General features: G+C 53.0%; 1 protein-coding gene and 1 long non-coding RNA gene across 2 annotated transcripts; one reads left to right on the top strand and one right to left on the bottom strand.

The window, feature by feature from the left end:
- Window positions 1-1,391: 1,391 nt before the first annotated feature.
- On the bottom strand, window positions 1,392-10,866 carry LOC130541895 (uncharacterized). Its single transcript, XR_008955989.1, has 4 exons — window positions 10,784-10,866; window positions 8,695-9,164; window positions 4,335-8,081; window positions 1,392-3,485 (listed from the first exon to the last, which is right to left on the bottom strand). It is a non-coding gene; the product is annotated as an uncharacterized LOC130541895 (long non-coding RNA).
- Window positions 10,867-11,110: 244 nt separating this feature from the next.
- KBTBD11 (kelch repeat and BTB domain containing 11) lies at window positions 11,111-17,075 on the top strand. Its single transcript, XM_026508266.4, has one exon. The coding sequence runs from the start codon at window positions 11,111-11,113 to the stop codon at window positions 13,226-13,228; it is 2,118 nt and encodes a 705-aa protein (XP_026364051.1). The 3' UTR covers window positions 13,229-17,075.
- The last annotated feature ends 673 nt before the right edge of the window (window positions 17,076-17,748 follow it).

The raw sequence follows: 17,748 nt of genomic DNA, 5'->3' as shown, positions 1-17,748 counted from the left end.
CCGCGTGGGGCCCCAGCTCTTACTGAGGGTCGGTCACCTCGGTGAGGATATGTTGTCAGCTTACACAGCAAAAGGTCACAGTGGGCCCAGCTGGGCAGATGCCCATCACCACCTGGTTTTTGTTTTTATTTTTTAAAGATTTTATTTATTTATTTGCCAGAGAGAGAGTGAAAGAGAGAAAGAAGCAGGCTCCCCGCTGACTATCTGAGCCACCCAGGGTCCCCACCACCTGGTTTTATTGCCTCAAAACCATCTTTTCCACTCAGCAACTTTCCACGTCTTCAGGGAATTCCAAACACTGGGCAGACTGCGGGGGCCGCCGCCCGGTGCCTCACGGCTCGCTCAGAAGCCTCAGTCCCCCAGAGTAACTTAGGTGGCTCCCTGTATTTGGCATTTGCAAAGTGGGACTGGGTTTGTTTTCCAAAATCATCATCGTTCTGAGACTGAAGTTTCCTCTCTCGCCCTGAACTCACCCTCACATTGGCTTCAAACTCATATTACAGGAAAAAACGCGGTACAAATCAAGACATTGCTGACTTTCATCGATAAACCATATTCATTCTGATGTTCAGAGTTTGCAAAGACAGCAAATAATCACACAAGGGATCCTCAGAGTCAGTCTCAAGAGAGAACTACACACATTTAGCTCCTGCGTCCACACTCGCGCCTGGTGATTTCTGGACCACCTGGACAGGAGATGGTCTTCCTGTTCACACTCGTGAACTCAGACGTGTCAGACCACAGTTCTTCGCTTCTCCTTCAAAAATACTGGCTAAGATACCACTGCAAGGTCCGTTAGCATTTCAGCTGCCCTCCCCTCCAGGCCGGCCACTCTTTGATTCGAAAACTCACCCTCGTGAGAGGACTTTGGATCCGTTGCACTGTCTGTCTCTGTGATCTCTCTGCCAGGCGTGGGCCTGGACCCTGAGCAGAAGCACGGCTCTGCGTGGCTGTCCCCAGGCCCCACAGGGTCCACGCTCACTGTCGGCAGCTGCCGTGGTCAGGGAGGGAGCAGGAGTGAGATAACGTCCGTGGATGAGGCCCGTGCAGATGTGCCGACGGCGCAGGTGCCATGGGAGAGGAAAGATGGGACTCTCTGCCTTACGGTTCATCCAAACCAGAGCAGAACAGAAGCTGGAGAGAAGGGTTTCCGCCTCTTTTTCAATTCATACCAACAACAGTAAATAAGCAAGTGACATTAGTAGAAAAGGCACTGGGTTGGGACTTTCAGTTTTGTTTTTAGGATTTTATATATTTGAGAGAGAGTTCGAGAGAGTGGGGGGGAGGGGCAGAGGCAGAGGGAGAAGCAGGCCCCCTTGCTGAGCAGGGAGCCCAAGAATGCAGGGGTGCCAGGGAGGGTACAAGGATGCAGGGCTCGATCCCAGGACCCCAGCGCGAGCTGAAGGCAGACACTGAACCGACGGAGCGGCCTGGGGTGCCCGGGGACTTTCATAGGCTTTAATTAGCCTCTGTAGGTAACTGGTGTGTGATCTTGGACAAGGCTCTCTTTTATAAAACCAAGAGCTTAAAACTTTACAGATGACAAAATGTGAGTTTTTATTTAATTTTGCCAAATTTCAGTTCCTTTGGAACTTTCAGCATCCCGAATCAGTGATTCAACTAACGATCCCAGCACTAGGAATCAAGTAACTCAAGGGGATTCCTACCCTTAAGATGAACTCCACTTACTTAATGTTTAAGGTTGTGTGGCTTCCATCCATTTTCAGGACTAAGCTAGATTCATTGACTGGTAAATACTGGTAGCCATTTAACTTCTCAGATTATCAATTGTGAAATATTTCAAACGTCATGAGCAATGTAATAGAAAGAAGTACACGTGTACCCTAAAAAGATTTAACACATTGTCATTTTGCCCTTTATGCTTTACATTTAACAAACAACAACCACAGATGATACCGAGTCAGTGGGAGCTTCCATTCCTTCCTTCCTCCTTGGGAAGTAACCTCAATACCCGATCCCGGCCTATCCTCTTCACATTCCCAAAACATACAGTATATTCTTCGTGTGTAAAATATATGTAAATGGTATTACAGTCTCTTTCTACAAACCGCCAACCCTCAACAATTCAAAATTGTGTTTTTGAAATGTATTCTTAGCGATACATGTAAATCTAGTTCATTTTTAACACGTACAGTAATCTTGGCAGATCCAAACTCAGTCTAAGAGCAACTTAGTGAATTCTTTTTGTGCAAGGGGCACAAAGCAATCTTTCTCAAGCACAGGACTGATCACGTTACCATCAGGTCACCTTCCCTTCCCTTCTTCACCAGCCATCAAGGGATTTCCATTGTCACGGAGACATTGTGGCTCTGTGGGCGTGGCGGGCCCCGCTGACCCACTGACCCGAAGGGCTCCCCAGTGCCTCCAACCTCCTCCTGTTTCTAGAACTGGTCAGGCTTGTTTCCACCGCGAGGATTTCCCTCTAGCTAGGCTCTTCCACGCTACCTGCTTCACCATGACTCCTCTCGGGGTTACACAAGCACTCCCTATTCTCAGAGGAGTCTTTCCTGATGCCAGAGTAGAAATCTGGTCCAGCCATCGTTCTCTCAGAATCGTGTGTGTTTCCTTCACGGCACTCACCAGTTTGTCATTCCCTTGGAATTCATAGACTGGCTTGGGATTTGCCTTCTCACTAGACCGCGAACTCGGTGGGGGCTGGGACCACATTGGCTGGGTTCCTAGATGCTTTCTGGTACCTCGTACGCTTCCTGCTACGTTGTAGGCAAACGACTGAAGATGGTCAGTTATTTATCGGCGTTGAGGTATCCATGGGGATTTAACAGATGGAACAACTGGGAAGAGCTGGGATTAATCTGGCTCAGGTAGTCTCTCATTTCTGACTGCAGCTTCCCATCACTGGTGGGACACTCAGCTTGATTTCAGGGGATACACAAAACAGGTTTACTTTGGAAAAGTCAGTTTACCCACATGCTGCTCAGAATTGCATCTCCTAGCTAATATTGCAACATAGTTTTGCAATTCATGCACCTCTTTCCAGGTGCTCGGTGATTCTGTCTATAACCTTACTGTTCACGCTGTATGTTTGGCTAAATCTGTAATCTTGAATCTGGACCCACAAGGACAGACGAATGCTTCTATTTCAACATATTCTGAGTTTGCCCTCCGAAGGCACTTGCGGAAACCTGGAGCAGACGTTGCGCTCCTCTGGCTTGGAGACTGTCTTTGGAAAGAATGCACAGAGGTGTTCTTCCAGTTCTGTGAGCCAGGGACTCGGGTGCGCACAGGACCGTGGGGCAGCTGGCAGCCGGTGGCCCTCTGATCACGCTGCATGTGGCATGTGAAGGCGCAGCGCTCCCTTGAGCCGCAGAAGGTGGCTCTTACCTTCCGCCTCTCCTTCCCAGTGTGGTCATTACATCACCAACAAAGGAACGTCTTGTGCACCCTGGAGCTCTAACATGGTGTGTATCTCAGAACTCTTGAACTAAAAAAAAAAAATCCATGATCTGAGGAAGAAAGCAGAACATTTAGTAAATCCATTCAACAAATTTTGACCCGGTTGTCCAGCTGGCTTAATGTAAATTTCATCTCTCTACGCTGCTTCACTCCCTCCCACCAGGCGGTAACTGGTGAAGGCCTAGGGTGCGGACACAGAGACCCCCCTCACTGCATGGCCTTCCTCACAGTGCACCGCGAGCTGCCCACAGAGTGGGGGGCACAGGTCAGCAAAGCACGGCACCTCAGGCTGAGATCCCAGGCTCCCACCAACCGTCTTGAATTCCTGACCAGCAGGAAGCTATCCCTGCGGACTTGGGTAGCCAGCTCGCATGGGGAACAGCTAGAACAATCTCAGGCATTTTTTTCTGAGGCCACGTGTTCAATGCTCCAGAGATGGGAAAAGGGAAAACTGTGCTGTGGTTTGGGTCTGTTGCTACGTTTTTTGCTTTTATGAGACTAGTAACTGGCAATTTCTGAGCATCGAGCATTTTCTCCTTTACTCCATCAGGACCCTGATGATTGCCCTACTTGTCCTTGTGTGTGGGTCATGAGCATGGACCTGGAAGTTGCCGTGATGGCACTGGGGGCTTGTCTGGACACACGGCTGGGATTGTCAGTGTTCGTTTGGTCCTGGTGGGCTCTCTGTGATGTTGGCCAGGGTGGGAACCCTCACCTGTGCACACTTCCCAGGGGCAGGAACTGTGCTGTGCTGAGTTCTTTACAAACGTCCCAGGTCATCCCCAGGGCAGCGCCATGACGTGGGTCCTGGTATTTAGTTAGAATGACTGCAGTTTCCAGGGATGGGAATCCCACACAAGTTAGCTTACGTTACAAATGGAATTTATTAGCTCACATACCTCAGAAGCCCCAGGGTGAAGCTGGCTGTAAGCATGGCTTGATCCAGCTCCTAGGTTTTGCTCTGTGTGTTGGCTTCCTTTTCTTCTGCTGAAGACAAGCTTTCCTTTGACTTCTGCTCCCTGATCCACTGAGGCAGGGCCCTTTCTCCTTCTGTTCAGCTCGAAGGCTGCTGTGTCACTGCAGGCAGAGAGCCGACCTGAGGCCGTGCACTGCTGAACGAGGCACGGGGAAGGCCAGCTATGTGCTGGACTCTGCCTGGAGCAAACCTGTAATTTAAAACCCACAACTGTTTATGATTATAAAAGCAGTATATTTGCATTTTTAGAAAATACAGAAACTCAGCATAGTTATATAGAAGATTAGAAAGCCTATCTTTAAACCAACACCCAGAGATCACCTCCAATCCCTTTCGAGAGCTGTTCTGAGTGGTACCCTATCTCATTGATAACACTGTAACATACGTCATCCTTGGTACAGTTTCAGAACTTGGTTTTATGTGGTTTACATGTGGACGTTTTCAGAGTTGTTTTTCTAGTTTCCCTGGTTAACATCGTCCATTCATTCACCAATCAAATGTTTGCTGGTTGCCCTTGGAGAGCCCGTGGTAAGGATAGAATGAGTAATGAAGTCTTCTGTCCCGAATTTCATGTTCTAGAAAAGGGGGGTGCACGGCAGACAAGGGGTGAACCTATGTAGCACTAATACGAGACCTTCTCTGGGAACACAGACCACACCACCTCACGGGAAAGCGAGGTGGGCAGTCCCCACAGACACGGAGCCTGGAGCCGGAGCTCGGCAACGAGGCGCACTGTAGCTCGAATGCCGACAGAGCTGGCTTGGGGCACGGGAGCCCCGTCAGCAAGGGATCTGAGGTACAAACATGCACGAGGATGCAGTGTCTTGGAACAGCTGGCCCACCGCCTCCTTCCCCAGCCTTGGAGTCTGGACTTGAAGAATAGCTATTACAGAAAGCTTTTATTCAGGAAATTCCCAGTAAGATTACTTGTTCCCATTATTCCCCGCCGAAGATTCAGCCCCTTCAAGTTACAAAGATTGTGACTGCCCTAATAACTCCCGCAAAAGCACTCCGAGCAGGTGCCCGCACGCGTCTGTCTGCTTTACTCTCGGAGCTGGGTGGGGCAGCCAGTTTCTAGGACCCTGTGGGCAGGTCACCCTGGGCAACGGACGGGGCTCGGGAAGACAGCGCAGGCTTCAGTCCACTGAGTTTGTGGAAGCAGCTGAAGTCCCCTCCCTCGCGGTCAGCGCTAGTGAGGGACCGAGCGCTTCCCAAAGCATGGGACCTGGTGTTTCTCGGCGTGTGCCCTCGAGCCAGGGTGCGGGTTCCAGTTCTGGCTCTGGCACTTAGGGGCTGCATGCGTGAGTCATTGCACGACGCTGGTGAGGCTGCCTCACGTCTCATTTCCTCTTCTGCAGAACGGAGCTAGTGAAAGCAAGGGCCTCGCATGCTTGTATGATTGCTCGCACAGGAGAGCCGTGCCTGCGACAGGCGACGTTAGCTATCACATTTCGTTACTCCCGGTACATAGTGAGGCTATGTCACAGTTCATCTGGTCTTTTAGGAATGTCCTTCGTAAAAAATAAAGTGATAGATTGTAGTCTGGTGGAATAAGCTCTAATCAATGTCACTTGACCTACGGAAGGGCAGCCACATAGTCATCTAATTATCTAATTACCCCGCAAACTATGTCACGAGCCACCCTGTCATTTCTAAACTGCACAGAATATATTGGTTTTAGGTTCCCTTTACTCACGGAGTATCTGCATGCTTGAAGCCTGTTAGAGATCTCTTGCTGGCAGACTCTGGGGGCTACCACTTTTCATGTCTTCCGAGACGCCACACACCACTTGCTTTTAGCAGCCAAACAGCAGAGTTGATGGGCTGCGTTTCCAGATGAAGACCTGTTTTGTGAGTGATGCTTCCCCGTGGCTAGCTTTGGACTTTGTAATTCTGCACACGTCATTTTGACGGTCCTCCTAAAACTCTGCTCTGTCCTATGAAGAGTACTCGGGAAATGTGAACCAGGCACGGGGGTGAAGAGCAGCGGTCAGCCTGCAGCCTGGGCGCCCTCCCCACCCACCTGCTCAAGGCCCTTCTGAAACTGCCCACTCATTTTAATTGGGGCCCGAAGAAGAAATCATCTTGAAAAGCAATATTTGTATGAACAGCTGAAGCAAATCAACATGTTTTATAATCCAACAGAATTCCTGAGGTTCCCTACAAGTCCCTGGGACATGATGCTGGTTCTTGTATTTATGGCTTTCTTGTTAATGAACCTCACGTTGACTATTGGCTGTTCATTGGGAGAACGGTGTCTTTCTGGTGTTGGGGAAGGCACACAGTGGGCATGGGGCAGGTGCTGTCCCCAGGGACTCTGGGACCTAATGGGGTGTGGATGGAGATGTTTATGGAACAGGTTGGGCAGGACGGGGACAACACCCAGAAGGAATTCCTTACGAGCAGCAAAATCTGCTCCGTGTCGCAGAAGCTCAGATGAGTCTCCTTAGTCTATTAACAAATACTTTATTTTTTTTTAAAAAGCTGACCATAATAATTTAGAAGGAAGATTCTTTCAAGCAACCTATATTATAAGGAAGCATATTTAATTTTAGATAAACTAATACCCACATTAGATACATAATGTCCGCATTAGGAAATCACAATCATTTTTTAAAAAATTCCTATTAATAGTGAAGAAATTCATGGAAAGAAACTAAAAAGTCTCTTTAGGTATTTATGAGGTCCAGAAGAGATTCCTATCCTTCAGGGGGAAATGCTACATAAATTATATTTAAATAAAACTTGCTCTTATTGAAACATTTTCTAACTAGAGTCAAGAAGAAAGCCTGCCACTGTCACCCCATCTCCCCCCTGACACGTCCCCATATGCTAGGACTCCGTCTACCCTCTGACGTAGCAGCCCCCAAAGTGGCGTTCGGGGCAGCGCCTGCTGGTGACCACTCGGGAAAGAAAGCCTTCCCCAGGCCACGATCACAGAGGGGGTGTCAGTTACTGCCAATGACCAGGACCTGCAACCTCCAGAGTCCTCCAGGGGCCTCTTCGTGGAATTCTGATTCTAGAACCAACCACAAAATGGGGGAGAAACCCTGACTTCCAATCCAGAGAAATGTGACACGAAGCGTCTTAGCAGAGTTGCTGATGTCTCAGGACTGTTCACGCCCGATGGGCTGACTCCTCCCCATCTATTTTAAGGTGAAATCACAGTAGTGGTCATTCTGGGGGGAGGGAAGATAGGGCCGTTCCTGTTGAGTTCCTTTGACACTATTTGAAAAAGGAAACAGCTCCTCTGCCTAATGTCCTTGTTTCTCCTGTGGAATCGGATCCATTTGTTCTGCAAGGTGGTGGGTAAGCCTCGCACGAGGCCAGACGCTTGCAAGCTGGGGACCGTAGCTTCCCCGGTGGAGGGGCTGCTGGGGTCGGCCTCCCAGCTCCCAACTCAGCGTCACCGTGCCTGACTGGAGAGCGGCAGGCTCTTACATCCCTGACAATGTGTGCGTGGCATCACCTTGGCCGGCTGGACAGGCACAGGGACTCCTGACCTGGTTGCTGGGCGTAGGGCTGGTCGTGTGGCTGAGCTGGGAGGGGCTGTCTCGGCTCCATCGCAGGGAGGCTGGCGTGACTGGCTCTAATCCCAGCCGGGGCGCACGGGGCGCCTGGTGAAGAGGCGTCAGTGGGACGGAGTCAAACCACCTCTGCTGGAAATCTCCTGCAAAAGGACACAATTTCATAAGGTTCATGTGTGTTGGCAAGTAAAAGTGGGATCGTCATAAGAACCCCAGAGGCATGATTTTCGAGATGATTGAGTGTTATTCTTTCTCTGGTTGGCTGCGATGAGAACCCCATCTGTCTCTTGGAGGCCCCTGGACCGCTCCAGTGGTCAGACCACCCGCTTCTTTGGATTATGTTGGTTTCTTTGTGGAGCTGCGGCTCCTGCTTCATCGTACCTACAACAAAACACACCTGACCAGCCTGGCTCTGTAGGGCTTTTAAAACACCGAGTTCCAAACTGAAGCTTTAAGAATGTGTCCTATCCTACGCCTTTTCTTTCAGTCTGTGATGATTGACATGAAGACAACTCTTGGGTTTTTATTCATTCTAATGAGCCAAGCCAGCGAAAGAGCCAGGAAGTTCTGGGACCCTTTCTCAGGCCACAGAAAGAAATAAAACACTAGGTTAGTCCTCTGGGGTCTACGGTCTTGTGTGGCATACAGAAGTGTTAAAGAACGAGCCTAGTAACAGCCAGTTCTCTGATTTTCTGACATTAAGGTTCACACGCGTGTATGCACGCACACACACATACGCACCACATATATACTTACCCTTTGACCCTCTTCACCCATTTCTCCCACCCCTGACTCTGACAACCTTTTCTCTGTATCTATGAATTTTTGAGTAAGTTACGTTGGTATGTCTTAGCTTTATCAGACTTTCCCTCGAATGACCTCGCCGACTGAGAAAGCACCGCTGCGTCCTTGGGACGATGCCATGAGCTTTGCTGTATAGGCTACTCCCAGCGTTCCAGCGCGTCGCCGCCCTCCCTCGCTGTGCGCTAGCGTTCACGGCCACCTTGCTGGGCATGGCGGCTCGGGACAGTTCGGATGGCATCGCAGCGGGGCTGGGCCACAGCTGAGTAAACACAGAGCGTGTTGGTCCTGCTGGCCTCCTCCACGACCCACACACCCCGCAGGCCAGGCTTCAGCTCACTCAGCATTTCCTAACCCGGCATTTCCATGCGTCTGGACACTGCCTTGCATACAGGGAATGTGCCATGGAGGTTACCGTTACATTTCTGGAAAAGAGAGGACAGAGGACGGGGAAGGGAGAATTGAATGTTTTGAATGTCCAACTCAAAGACACTGCTAAAATAAGGGGAAAGCGTTTTTGGTAACACGGCAGCAGGAAGCAAGGGCAAGCAGGTGTATACGCTCAACCCTGAGCATTTATAAGGGTCAGGGAACCGTCGTCAGTAGAATAGGCAGAAATCAGGAGATGTTGGGGGAAGCTGATTAAGAATCATCCGTCTCATTTGAGAGGCTAAAACATCCCACCTAATAATGATAAAACTAAGCTGTACTTGGTGTGTTTCTTGCCTGTATTCTCTTCTTTAGAAAGCTGGAACACAATCTGACTCTCCCCTTATGTTCATGGTTAGGCTGCTAAGACCCCTTTCAGGCTGGGGAGTTTCAGAAGGTTTTGCCTAATTAGGTTTGGCAAAACCTAATTTAGGAAAGATTATATTTTATCATGCTCACATCTGCCTTCCACTTTTTTTTTTTTTTTTTTTTTTTTTTTTTGCTTTGGCCCTTCTTTTGCTGCACATGGGCTATTTGGAGAATTGCTTCTCTGAGGTTTTTCAGAGACACAATTCCAAGAATGAGCAAACAAATTTTGGAGTTGAGCCTCTGAGACCAACTCCAGAGAAGTGTTCTCAGCTCCTTCCTCCAAATATTTGCTTTCGAAACCGACTGGAAAAGACTGTAGGGAAAGTGTCACATATTAATAAAATTAATAAGGTTAATTATGCTTTCTCACCGAACGTTCTTTACATATACACCCCATTAAGTTGAAACTAGGAATTTGTTGATATGTGACTGCTTTTTTACCCACAAAACAAGCAATTTTGTTTGGATCAACCCAATGTTTTTAAAGCCCATTGCCTGAGTTGGGTTCTCCTTCATGGGCCTCATAAACAGGGCAGGAACAAGGAGAGGGCACTTCTAAAAAAATCCCTAAGGTGTTCTGTATATCTTATTCAGCAAACTGTCCCGCAGTGAAGGGTCACACTCCCCTTTCCCACCCGCTGTGAGTCCCCTAACCTGGCAGTGGTGGGGGAGTGTGGTAGACCCCATGACACACAATAACGCCACTGAAAAATGCACACTCAAACACCCTCTCTCTCTCCCACAAACAGGAACGAGAAGAGTGTGCTGACACCATATGAAAACATCTGATGTTCCAACAAAGGAAGAGGCTCCTGACGGATCAGTGAGGAAGGCCAGTTCTCCTGCAGTAATCCTGTTTTACTAACACCCACCTGGCAAGTGAATTATGGACAAACCCCCCTCCCCGGGGAGTGAACAGCGTGGATGCAGACACATCAGGAGCTGTTGACGCAAGGACAGAAGACTAATAGAAACCCGAATCACAAATGGGAGTCTTAAAAATAAAACCAAGTTCCATGGCGTGGGCTCCACAGGAAACGGAGTTAAAACCCGGTTCTGAAGTTTAGAGGCAGCCTGCCTTGGACTTGTTTGTCCTGGGACGCAGCGATGGGCCAGATGGGATGAAAAGTAAAGTGATGAACACTAGCCCAGAAAGAAAGGGCCTGCCGGGGATTGTCAGCCGCTCTGGGTAGCTCAGAGCTGCAAAGGAACTGCGGAGAACCGGGGAGGCCGTGGGAGGCCGTACCTGCAGGGAAGCATCCGTGCACCGGCCTGGAGAAGCAGCCACTGAGACCCTGGCACTGGGCTAGCCAACGCTGACGTGCCTGCCCTCCAGAAGTTCAGCTGAGAGTGCACACAGGACCGACACACTCCTCCTTGCGGGAGAGGGGAGCCGTGTGTGAGCCAGAGGAACTGTGCACACAAAAGTGAAATTTGATCTCGGGCCAGGAAAAGTCCGTGCAGCTAGGGCCCCAGAGGAACAGTCGACCTTGAGCAGGCTGAGTCAGGGCGCGGTCATGGTGGGCTGCTGAGCGGGGGTCCGGCTGCGGCGGCGGCCAGAGCAAGCGTTCCCATGGAGAACCCCGTGCCTCCCTGCGCCCTCTACCCCAGGGACGACCACGGCCGCGGGGCCGAGGCCGGGGGCGCCTTTGCGCAGGGAGCGTGCGGCCAGGCCGGGGGCCGGGGCGGCACTCCCGCGGCTCCGGGAGAGGGCAGCCTGCAGCCGCCGGACGCGCAGACACCCTGCAGTCTCAGCGCGTCGCTGTGCTTCAGCTCCGGGGACGACTCCCCGCCGCAGTCTCGCGCCTCCGCCGCGGAGGGCGCAGCGTCCTCCCCGCCCTCGCGTCGCAGCGGCCCGCTGGTGGTGGAGCGGCAGTGGGAGGTCGGCAGCGCGGGCACCGCGTCCCCCGAGGAGCCCGGGGATCCCGAGCAGCTCGCGTCCCCCAAGGATTCTGTGTCCCCGGAAGAGCCCGCGTCCGCCGAGAAGCCCGGCGACCCAGCGCAGCGCGCGTCCCCGGAAGAGCTCGTGTCGCCCGGGGAGCCCGCGTCCACCGAGGAGCCCACGTCCCTGGAAGAGCTCGTGTCCCCCGAGGAGCCCGTGTCCATCGAGGAGCCCACGTCCCTGGAAGAGCTCGTGTCTCCCGAGGAGCCCCTGTCCCCCGAGGAGCCCGGGGACCCCGCGCCAGTTCCCCCCGGCGTCGGGCCCGCGCACGGGGAGCCCGACCTGGTCATCGAGGTGTCGGGCCGCCGGCTGCGGGCGCACAAGGCGGTGCTGGCGGCTCGCAGCGACTACTTCCGCGCGCGCGCGTCCCGGGACGTGCTGCGGGTGCAGGGCGTGGGCTGGGCGGCGCTGCGGCTGCTGCTGGCCTACGCGTACAGCGGGCGCATGGCGGGCGTGCGACCCGACAACGTGGCCGAGGTGGTGGCCGGCGCGCGTCGCCTGCAGCTGCCGTGCGCCGTGCAGCGCGCCACCGATGCCGTGGCGCCGCAGCTGAGCCTGGCCAACTGCTACGAGGTGCTGAGCGCGGCCAAGCGGCAGCGACTGGCTGAGCTTCGCGACGCCGCCTACCGCTTCATGAGCGACCACTACCTGGACGTGCTGCGCGAGCCCGCGGTGTTCGGGCGCCTGTCGGGCGCTGAGCGCGACCTGCTGCTGCGCCGCCGCCTGCGCGCCGGCCGAGCCCGCCTGCTGGCGGCCGCGCTGGGACCGGCCGGGGAGCGCGCGGGCAGCCGCCCGCAGAGCCCGTCGGGGGACTCGGAGGGCCGGGGCGACGCCGCCGTCTACTGCCTGCACGAGGCGGCCGGCGAGTGGCGCGAGCTGACGCGGCTGCCGGAGGGCGCGCCGGCGCGGGGCTGCGGTCTGTGCGTGCTCTACAACTACCTCTTCGTGGCCGGTGGCGTGGGGCCTGCGGGTCCCGACGGCCGCGCGCGCCCCTCGGACCAGGTCTTCTGCTACAACCCGGCCACCGACCGCTGGAGCACCGTGCGGCCGCTGCGCCAGGCGCGCTCACAGCTGCAGCTGCTGGCCCTGGACGGCCACCTGTACGCTGTCGGCGGCGAGTGCCTGCTCAGCGTGGAGCGCTACGACCCGCGTGCCGACCGCTGGGCCGCCGTGGCGCCGCTGCCCCGGGGTGCCTTCGCTGTAGCGCACGAAGCCACCACCTGCAACGGCGAGATCTACGTGTCCGGGGGCTCTCTCTTCTATCGCCTGCTCAAGTACGACCCGCGGCGCGACGAGTGGCAGGAGTGCCCGTGCAGCAGCAGTAGGGAGCGTTCCGCGGCCATGGTGGCCCTAGATGGCTTCATCTACCGCTTCGACCTGGGCGGGGGCCGTGGCGATTCGCAGGCGGCGGCCACGGCGGCCGGAGGCGTCAGCGTACTCCGCTACCACTGTCTGGCCAAGCAGTGGAGCCGCTGCGCCGCGCACCTGCGGCCCCCAGGCGCGCCATCCAGCCTGCAGCCCTTCCGCTGCGTGGCGCTGGACGGCACCATCTACTGCGTGAGCCGCGCAGGCACCTGGCGCTTCGTGCCCCCGCAGGACAGCGAGCCCGGCGCGGACGTGGGCGCGGGCGAAGGCGGCAGCTTCGAACCCGCGCCGCTCCGCGTCCCCTTGGACGTTCGAGGCGCGCTCTTTCCGTTTGTGCTCAACTTGCCCGAGAAGCCGGACCGAGTTGAGGAGGGCGCCGCGTAGGGCGGGCAGGGGCCACCTGGGCCTCTCCCTCAGGGACGCCCCCGTGGGCAGAGATCCAACTGGGTAGAGGGGCGGGAGGGCGAGGAGAGAATCCTGGGGTGGGCGCTGTCCACGGGGACCATTTAAACGCTTTGAAGTTGGAATCTTGTCGTGGGGCCTTGAAGACTTTCCGCAATGCTATTTTAAGGTCTGCTGCCCTATTCTGCATTCCTTTTTGCGCTGCTTTGCTTTACGGGGTCAATGGCATAGTACGTAAGGTGTGTGCAAATAGTAACCTTACAAATATGACACGGGATATCTGAGGGAGAAGGAGAAGGAATTGGAAGATGAAGCCTCAGGATCAGTGGGTGGGTCCCAGAGTGTGCCCGGGCGAGCCGGGGTGCTCGGGGGGCACTTGCGCTCCCGAGTGGGGTGGAGAGCCGGCCAGACGTGAGTCTGCGCAGTAGCTTCCTCACTGCGCTAGGAGAAGGCCCTGCGAGCACAGCTCAGGGCCACGGCGCCCCAGGGGAGACCCTGAAATAGGACACCATGAACTATATCGGTGAGCCACTGAGAGAAGGCCACACTTCTGTTGGCTTGAGGTTTAAATTCATAACCTATACGTAGAGCTTTTAAAACTTTTCTAATTTAGTTAAAAGGCTCATGTCATCCTATGTTCAAGTGTGGGTTGGGTTAGGTCCAGATTTCACAAGTATGAAAGGTGGGATGTTTGGTACAGTATGTCTGTTGTCCAGCAAGCAGTGGAAGGATTTCCCCTGCCGACTGCAGATCCCACAGAGTGGGCCGCACTCCCCTCTCACGAGGAGATCAGCTCACCTTTCAACTTAGATGGGTTACAGATTTCTAAGTTAAAGGGTGTTAATACTTATGTCCGATGTTCTAGTAATGATTTACTCTTCCTTCAGAGAGCAGACCATGAATAGGAAAAGCTGACCCACAAGGGTGCTTGTCTATTTTAAAAGGAACTTTGTCAGGTACCCTGTGCATGCTCAGCCCCCTTCATATTTTATAATGGGCTCAAAGAAATGGTTACCCCTTCCCCTCCCCCCCCAGAAGAAGGTTAAAAGCACTCTTTTTGACACTTCTAAAGACAAACATGTAGGCACATTTGGAACCCACTACTTACGATGTTCCAAGTATGTATTAGGTAATGCTGATGCGGGAAATGAATCTCTACAAGCATGTTGTGGTAGAGTTGACATAGGGGGAAATAACACACATTTATAATGTCGTTAGCAAGTAGACTACATTTTTCTAACTGAGTTCCAAAATACCTGAAAGAATTAGCGTGAAACTCAGTACTTTGAAAGGTCACAAGCATTAAAAACAAATAAAATGTTTCTCATTTGTTATAACACTTTGCCTGCCAAATAGGCGTAGACAGAGGTTACTATTTACTCTGAATTGAAGGATGAAGTACATACTCACAAATAGAGGCAAACCGGTCCGGATTCTGAATCCAGTCCGTCTCCTGATTGTGGTAGGAAAAGTACACGTTGGAAGTCACTGGCACTTAATTAGAGGAAATCATGCACCCCCACCACTCTTCACTTCTTAATCCAGCGATGGGGGTTGACATCTCTGTAGCAAGAGTGGGTCATTGGGAAATAAACTATGCTTTTTAAAGAGTCTGTGATTATGGAAGTTATCGGCGAAGTATGTTCAGACGTGACCAGCTTGCATCTTTAGCCGTGTGCGGGAGGAATGGAATTTACGATTTCAGTTAGCGTATGTTTGGTGACCTGTGTGGTTGCTCATGATTGCTCACGAGCCAAGAGGCTACCTTGGCAGCCTGGTTCATCCTCTTAGGAAAGAAGGACAGACTTCAGATTGCCTGGCCTTCTAGGAGTAGAATGCAGAAATGGTAGTAGAAAGAGAAGTTAGAGCAAAAGGAAACAAATAATGTTCTTTTAAAGAAACGTACGCCTTGTATCATAGCACATTTTCCTCTAGAATGTTACTATATTTATGCTAAAGCTTTTATATGAAATGGAACCAGGCTAATATTTTCATTCCTTAAATCTCAAGTTCATAAAATACTATCACTGTGATTTTGCTCGAGAAATCATTCCTGCGATGTTTACCGTTTCAAAACAAATTCTGTGGAGGTGGATTTCCAAAGCAGACTCGTCCCCACAGGGACGTGCTGGGTGGCAGGTGCAGAGAGCCTCCCCATCACATGCCCAGCTGGAGTTCTGTGTATTGTTTTATGATTTAATTTAACAAAGGCCAGTCCTGGACATGGCATCAGTCCTGCAGGAACTGGCCTTGGAGCTCCAGGGGTTTGTCCCAATGGAATACACGAGGAAGCCTAGGGAAACGGAAGGATAGGTAAAAGGACATAGAATAGTGTGTATCTTATTTCTAAATAGGAATACCTCATAGTAACAGATGCCATCGGGACCAATTTATTTTGCTTTTGGGGCCACTATTTGGAGTTGTAGCCACAAGGTTTGCACCAGGTACGCAAGCAGAAACGCCACCTCTCTGGGGCCGCGATGTGGAGGATTGCTTGGTGGGGGTGGGGGTGGGCAGTCCCTGCTGCGACTTGCCCCGACCGCTGATGTTCCAAGGAGGGGCCTTGGCATGTGCAGGCTGATGCTCCGAGTCTGCACCCAGCGCGGTGTAGGAATACTGTACCATTATTACTCACCGGGTGCTTGTTCTGCTGCAGACGGACTCGTGGTGACCATGTGTCAGAGGCAGGCGGACCTCATGTGTGTAGCAGGACCATCCCTGATTCTCATAAAGGTAACCCTGCACTCGGACGTTTCCACGTATGTGAAAGAGCGGAGGTCTTGTCAGGGAGGATTGCAGTGCACAGAAAAGCTCCATCCTGTTTGGCTGACAACCTGTTGTCCCTCAAGGTTCATTTGAAACCCAAAGACACGGGCTCGAGATGTCCTCTTTCCGGCGTTTATTCTTGGTCCCGGGAACAACCTGACTCTTGGCAGCTCTCTGGAGCTGGATTTGGGACTTGCTGATGGGATTTCTGCGTCTCTGGTGGCACCTCTTTCTTTTCCTCTAGGAGAACACACAGACGCTGTGGCCGCGCGTTTGCGGCAGTTCCTACTCTTTGCCTTGGGTGTTGCTGCAGACGCCGGAGAGATGAAGCCATCCGCCTCCGCGGTCGCTTCGGGTGCGGCTTCAGTACTGCTGGCTCATCCGCGGGTCTCTTGGGTAACTTCCTGTGAACGGTTTTGAAACGGGACGTGTTTGAGGTCCTTTGCTGTGGTTCCTAAAGCCAAGGTCGTTTCGGCCACCGCCCGCTGTAACACCTGCACGGGGCGAAATGTAGGCAGAAGTGCTGCTTGTGTTCTGTCTTACTTTAGATGGTTCTCTAGCTTACAAAATGTTGTATTTGGGCATTAAAAAAACTCAGCGTTCTTCCTTTTCCTGGTCCTGTGCGATGGTGTTCGTGAGAAGCAATGGCGCTGGGAAGGGAGACAAGCACACGCTCCGGTTTCATCCGCCTTTCTGCCCGCACGTGCCCTGCACCTGCCGGGCTGCATGGGGAGGCCGTGCCCTCGCGCCCCGGTGCAGGGCTCGCGGCTCTCACGCGCGGTGAACCGGCTGGCAGTGAGCTGAAATGCGGGCTGCGGGTGTTCTTCTGGGGGACGCAAGCTCCTCCAGAGCTCTTCCCAACTGTAAGCAGACTGCCCGGTGGTGTCGGTGAGAGACACGCCATCCCCGCCCCCAGCCCGGGTTAGCCCGCTGGCACTGTACGCAGGGAATGTGTTTGTTAACGCTTCGGTTTTTCACACCCAGGCGCAATTGCTGTGAAACCTTGTACCTGTCCGCTTATGCCGAGATGAAATAAATCATCGGAAATGCTAGTGCTCCTGAATCTGTGTAGTGGTTGCTTGTCTGCCCCCGTCCCCCCCTTTGACACCCCCACCCTGCAGAGCGGAGCGCCAGGTGAGGCGCCCTCCCGCCCCCGGAAACCGGAAACACGCTCACCTGGGCTGCGGAGATTCCAGCCCTGCGAGGCCTGCGCTGGCGGCTCCCCATCTATGAATGAGGAGTATGATGATTCCCGAGGGTCCTTCCAGCACCCACATCTAAGCTCGGGGGTCTCTTCACACTTACTAGGTGCCTGTTCACGTCTCCGCCCTCTCACCTGTCCCCTCCGCCTGCAAGTGGTGGCACGTGGTGGTTTCCATGCCAACCACACCTTCTGGGTCTCCATGCTCATTTAGCCTCCTAGGAATGGGAAGTCTGTAGACCCAAGCATTTCCTCTTACAGTTTGCCCTCCTCATGAGCATGGATCTGTGTCATTGTTAATTTGTAGGGGTTCTTTAAGAAATTATTTCTTTTCCTCTTGAAAATATTGTTTCATGGGGCGGGGAGATGGGGGATGTCGCTAAAAGAATATCCTTAGGCTAAGGGTGGACGGAGGAGCTCCCAGACTGAGCTTGCCATCTCTAGTTCCCTTATGGCCTTTTTTCCTGCAACAATAGAATTTAATCTGAACTTTTCCACAGCTGCAACTTTCCCCCCTGAGTTTTGGGATTTCGAT

Source organism: Ursus arctos, unplaced genomic scaffold (genome assembly GCF_023065955.2).
Source record: "Ursus arctos isolate Adak ecotype North America unplaced genomic scaffold, UrsArc2.0 scaffold_27, whole genome shotgun sequence".
Classification (NCBI taxonomy): domain Eukaryota; kingdom Metazoa; phylum Chordata; class Mammalia; order Carnivora; family Ursidae; genus Ursus; species Ursus arctos.
This window is presented reverse-complemented; position numbering and strand designations above follow the sequence as displayed.

Coding starts and splice junctions, on each gene's coding strand:
- KBTBD11 (XM_026508266.4), top strand. CDS start 11,111: ATGGAGAACCCCGTGCCTCCCTGCGCCCTCTACCCCAGGGACGACCAC.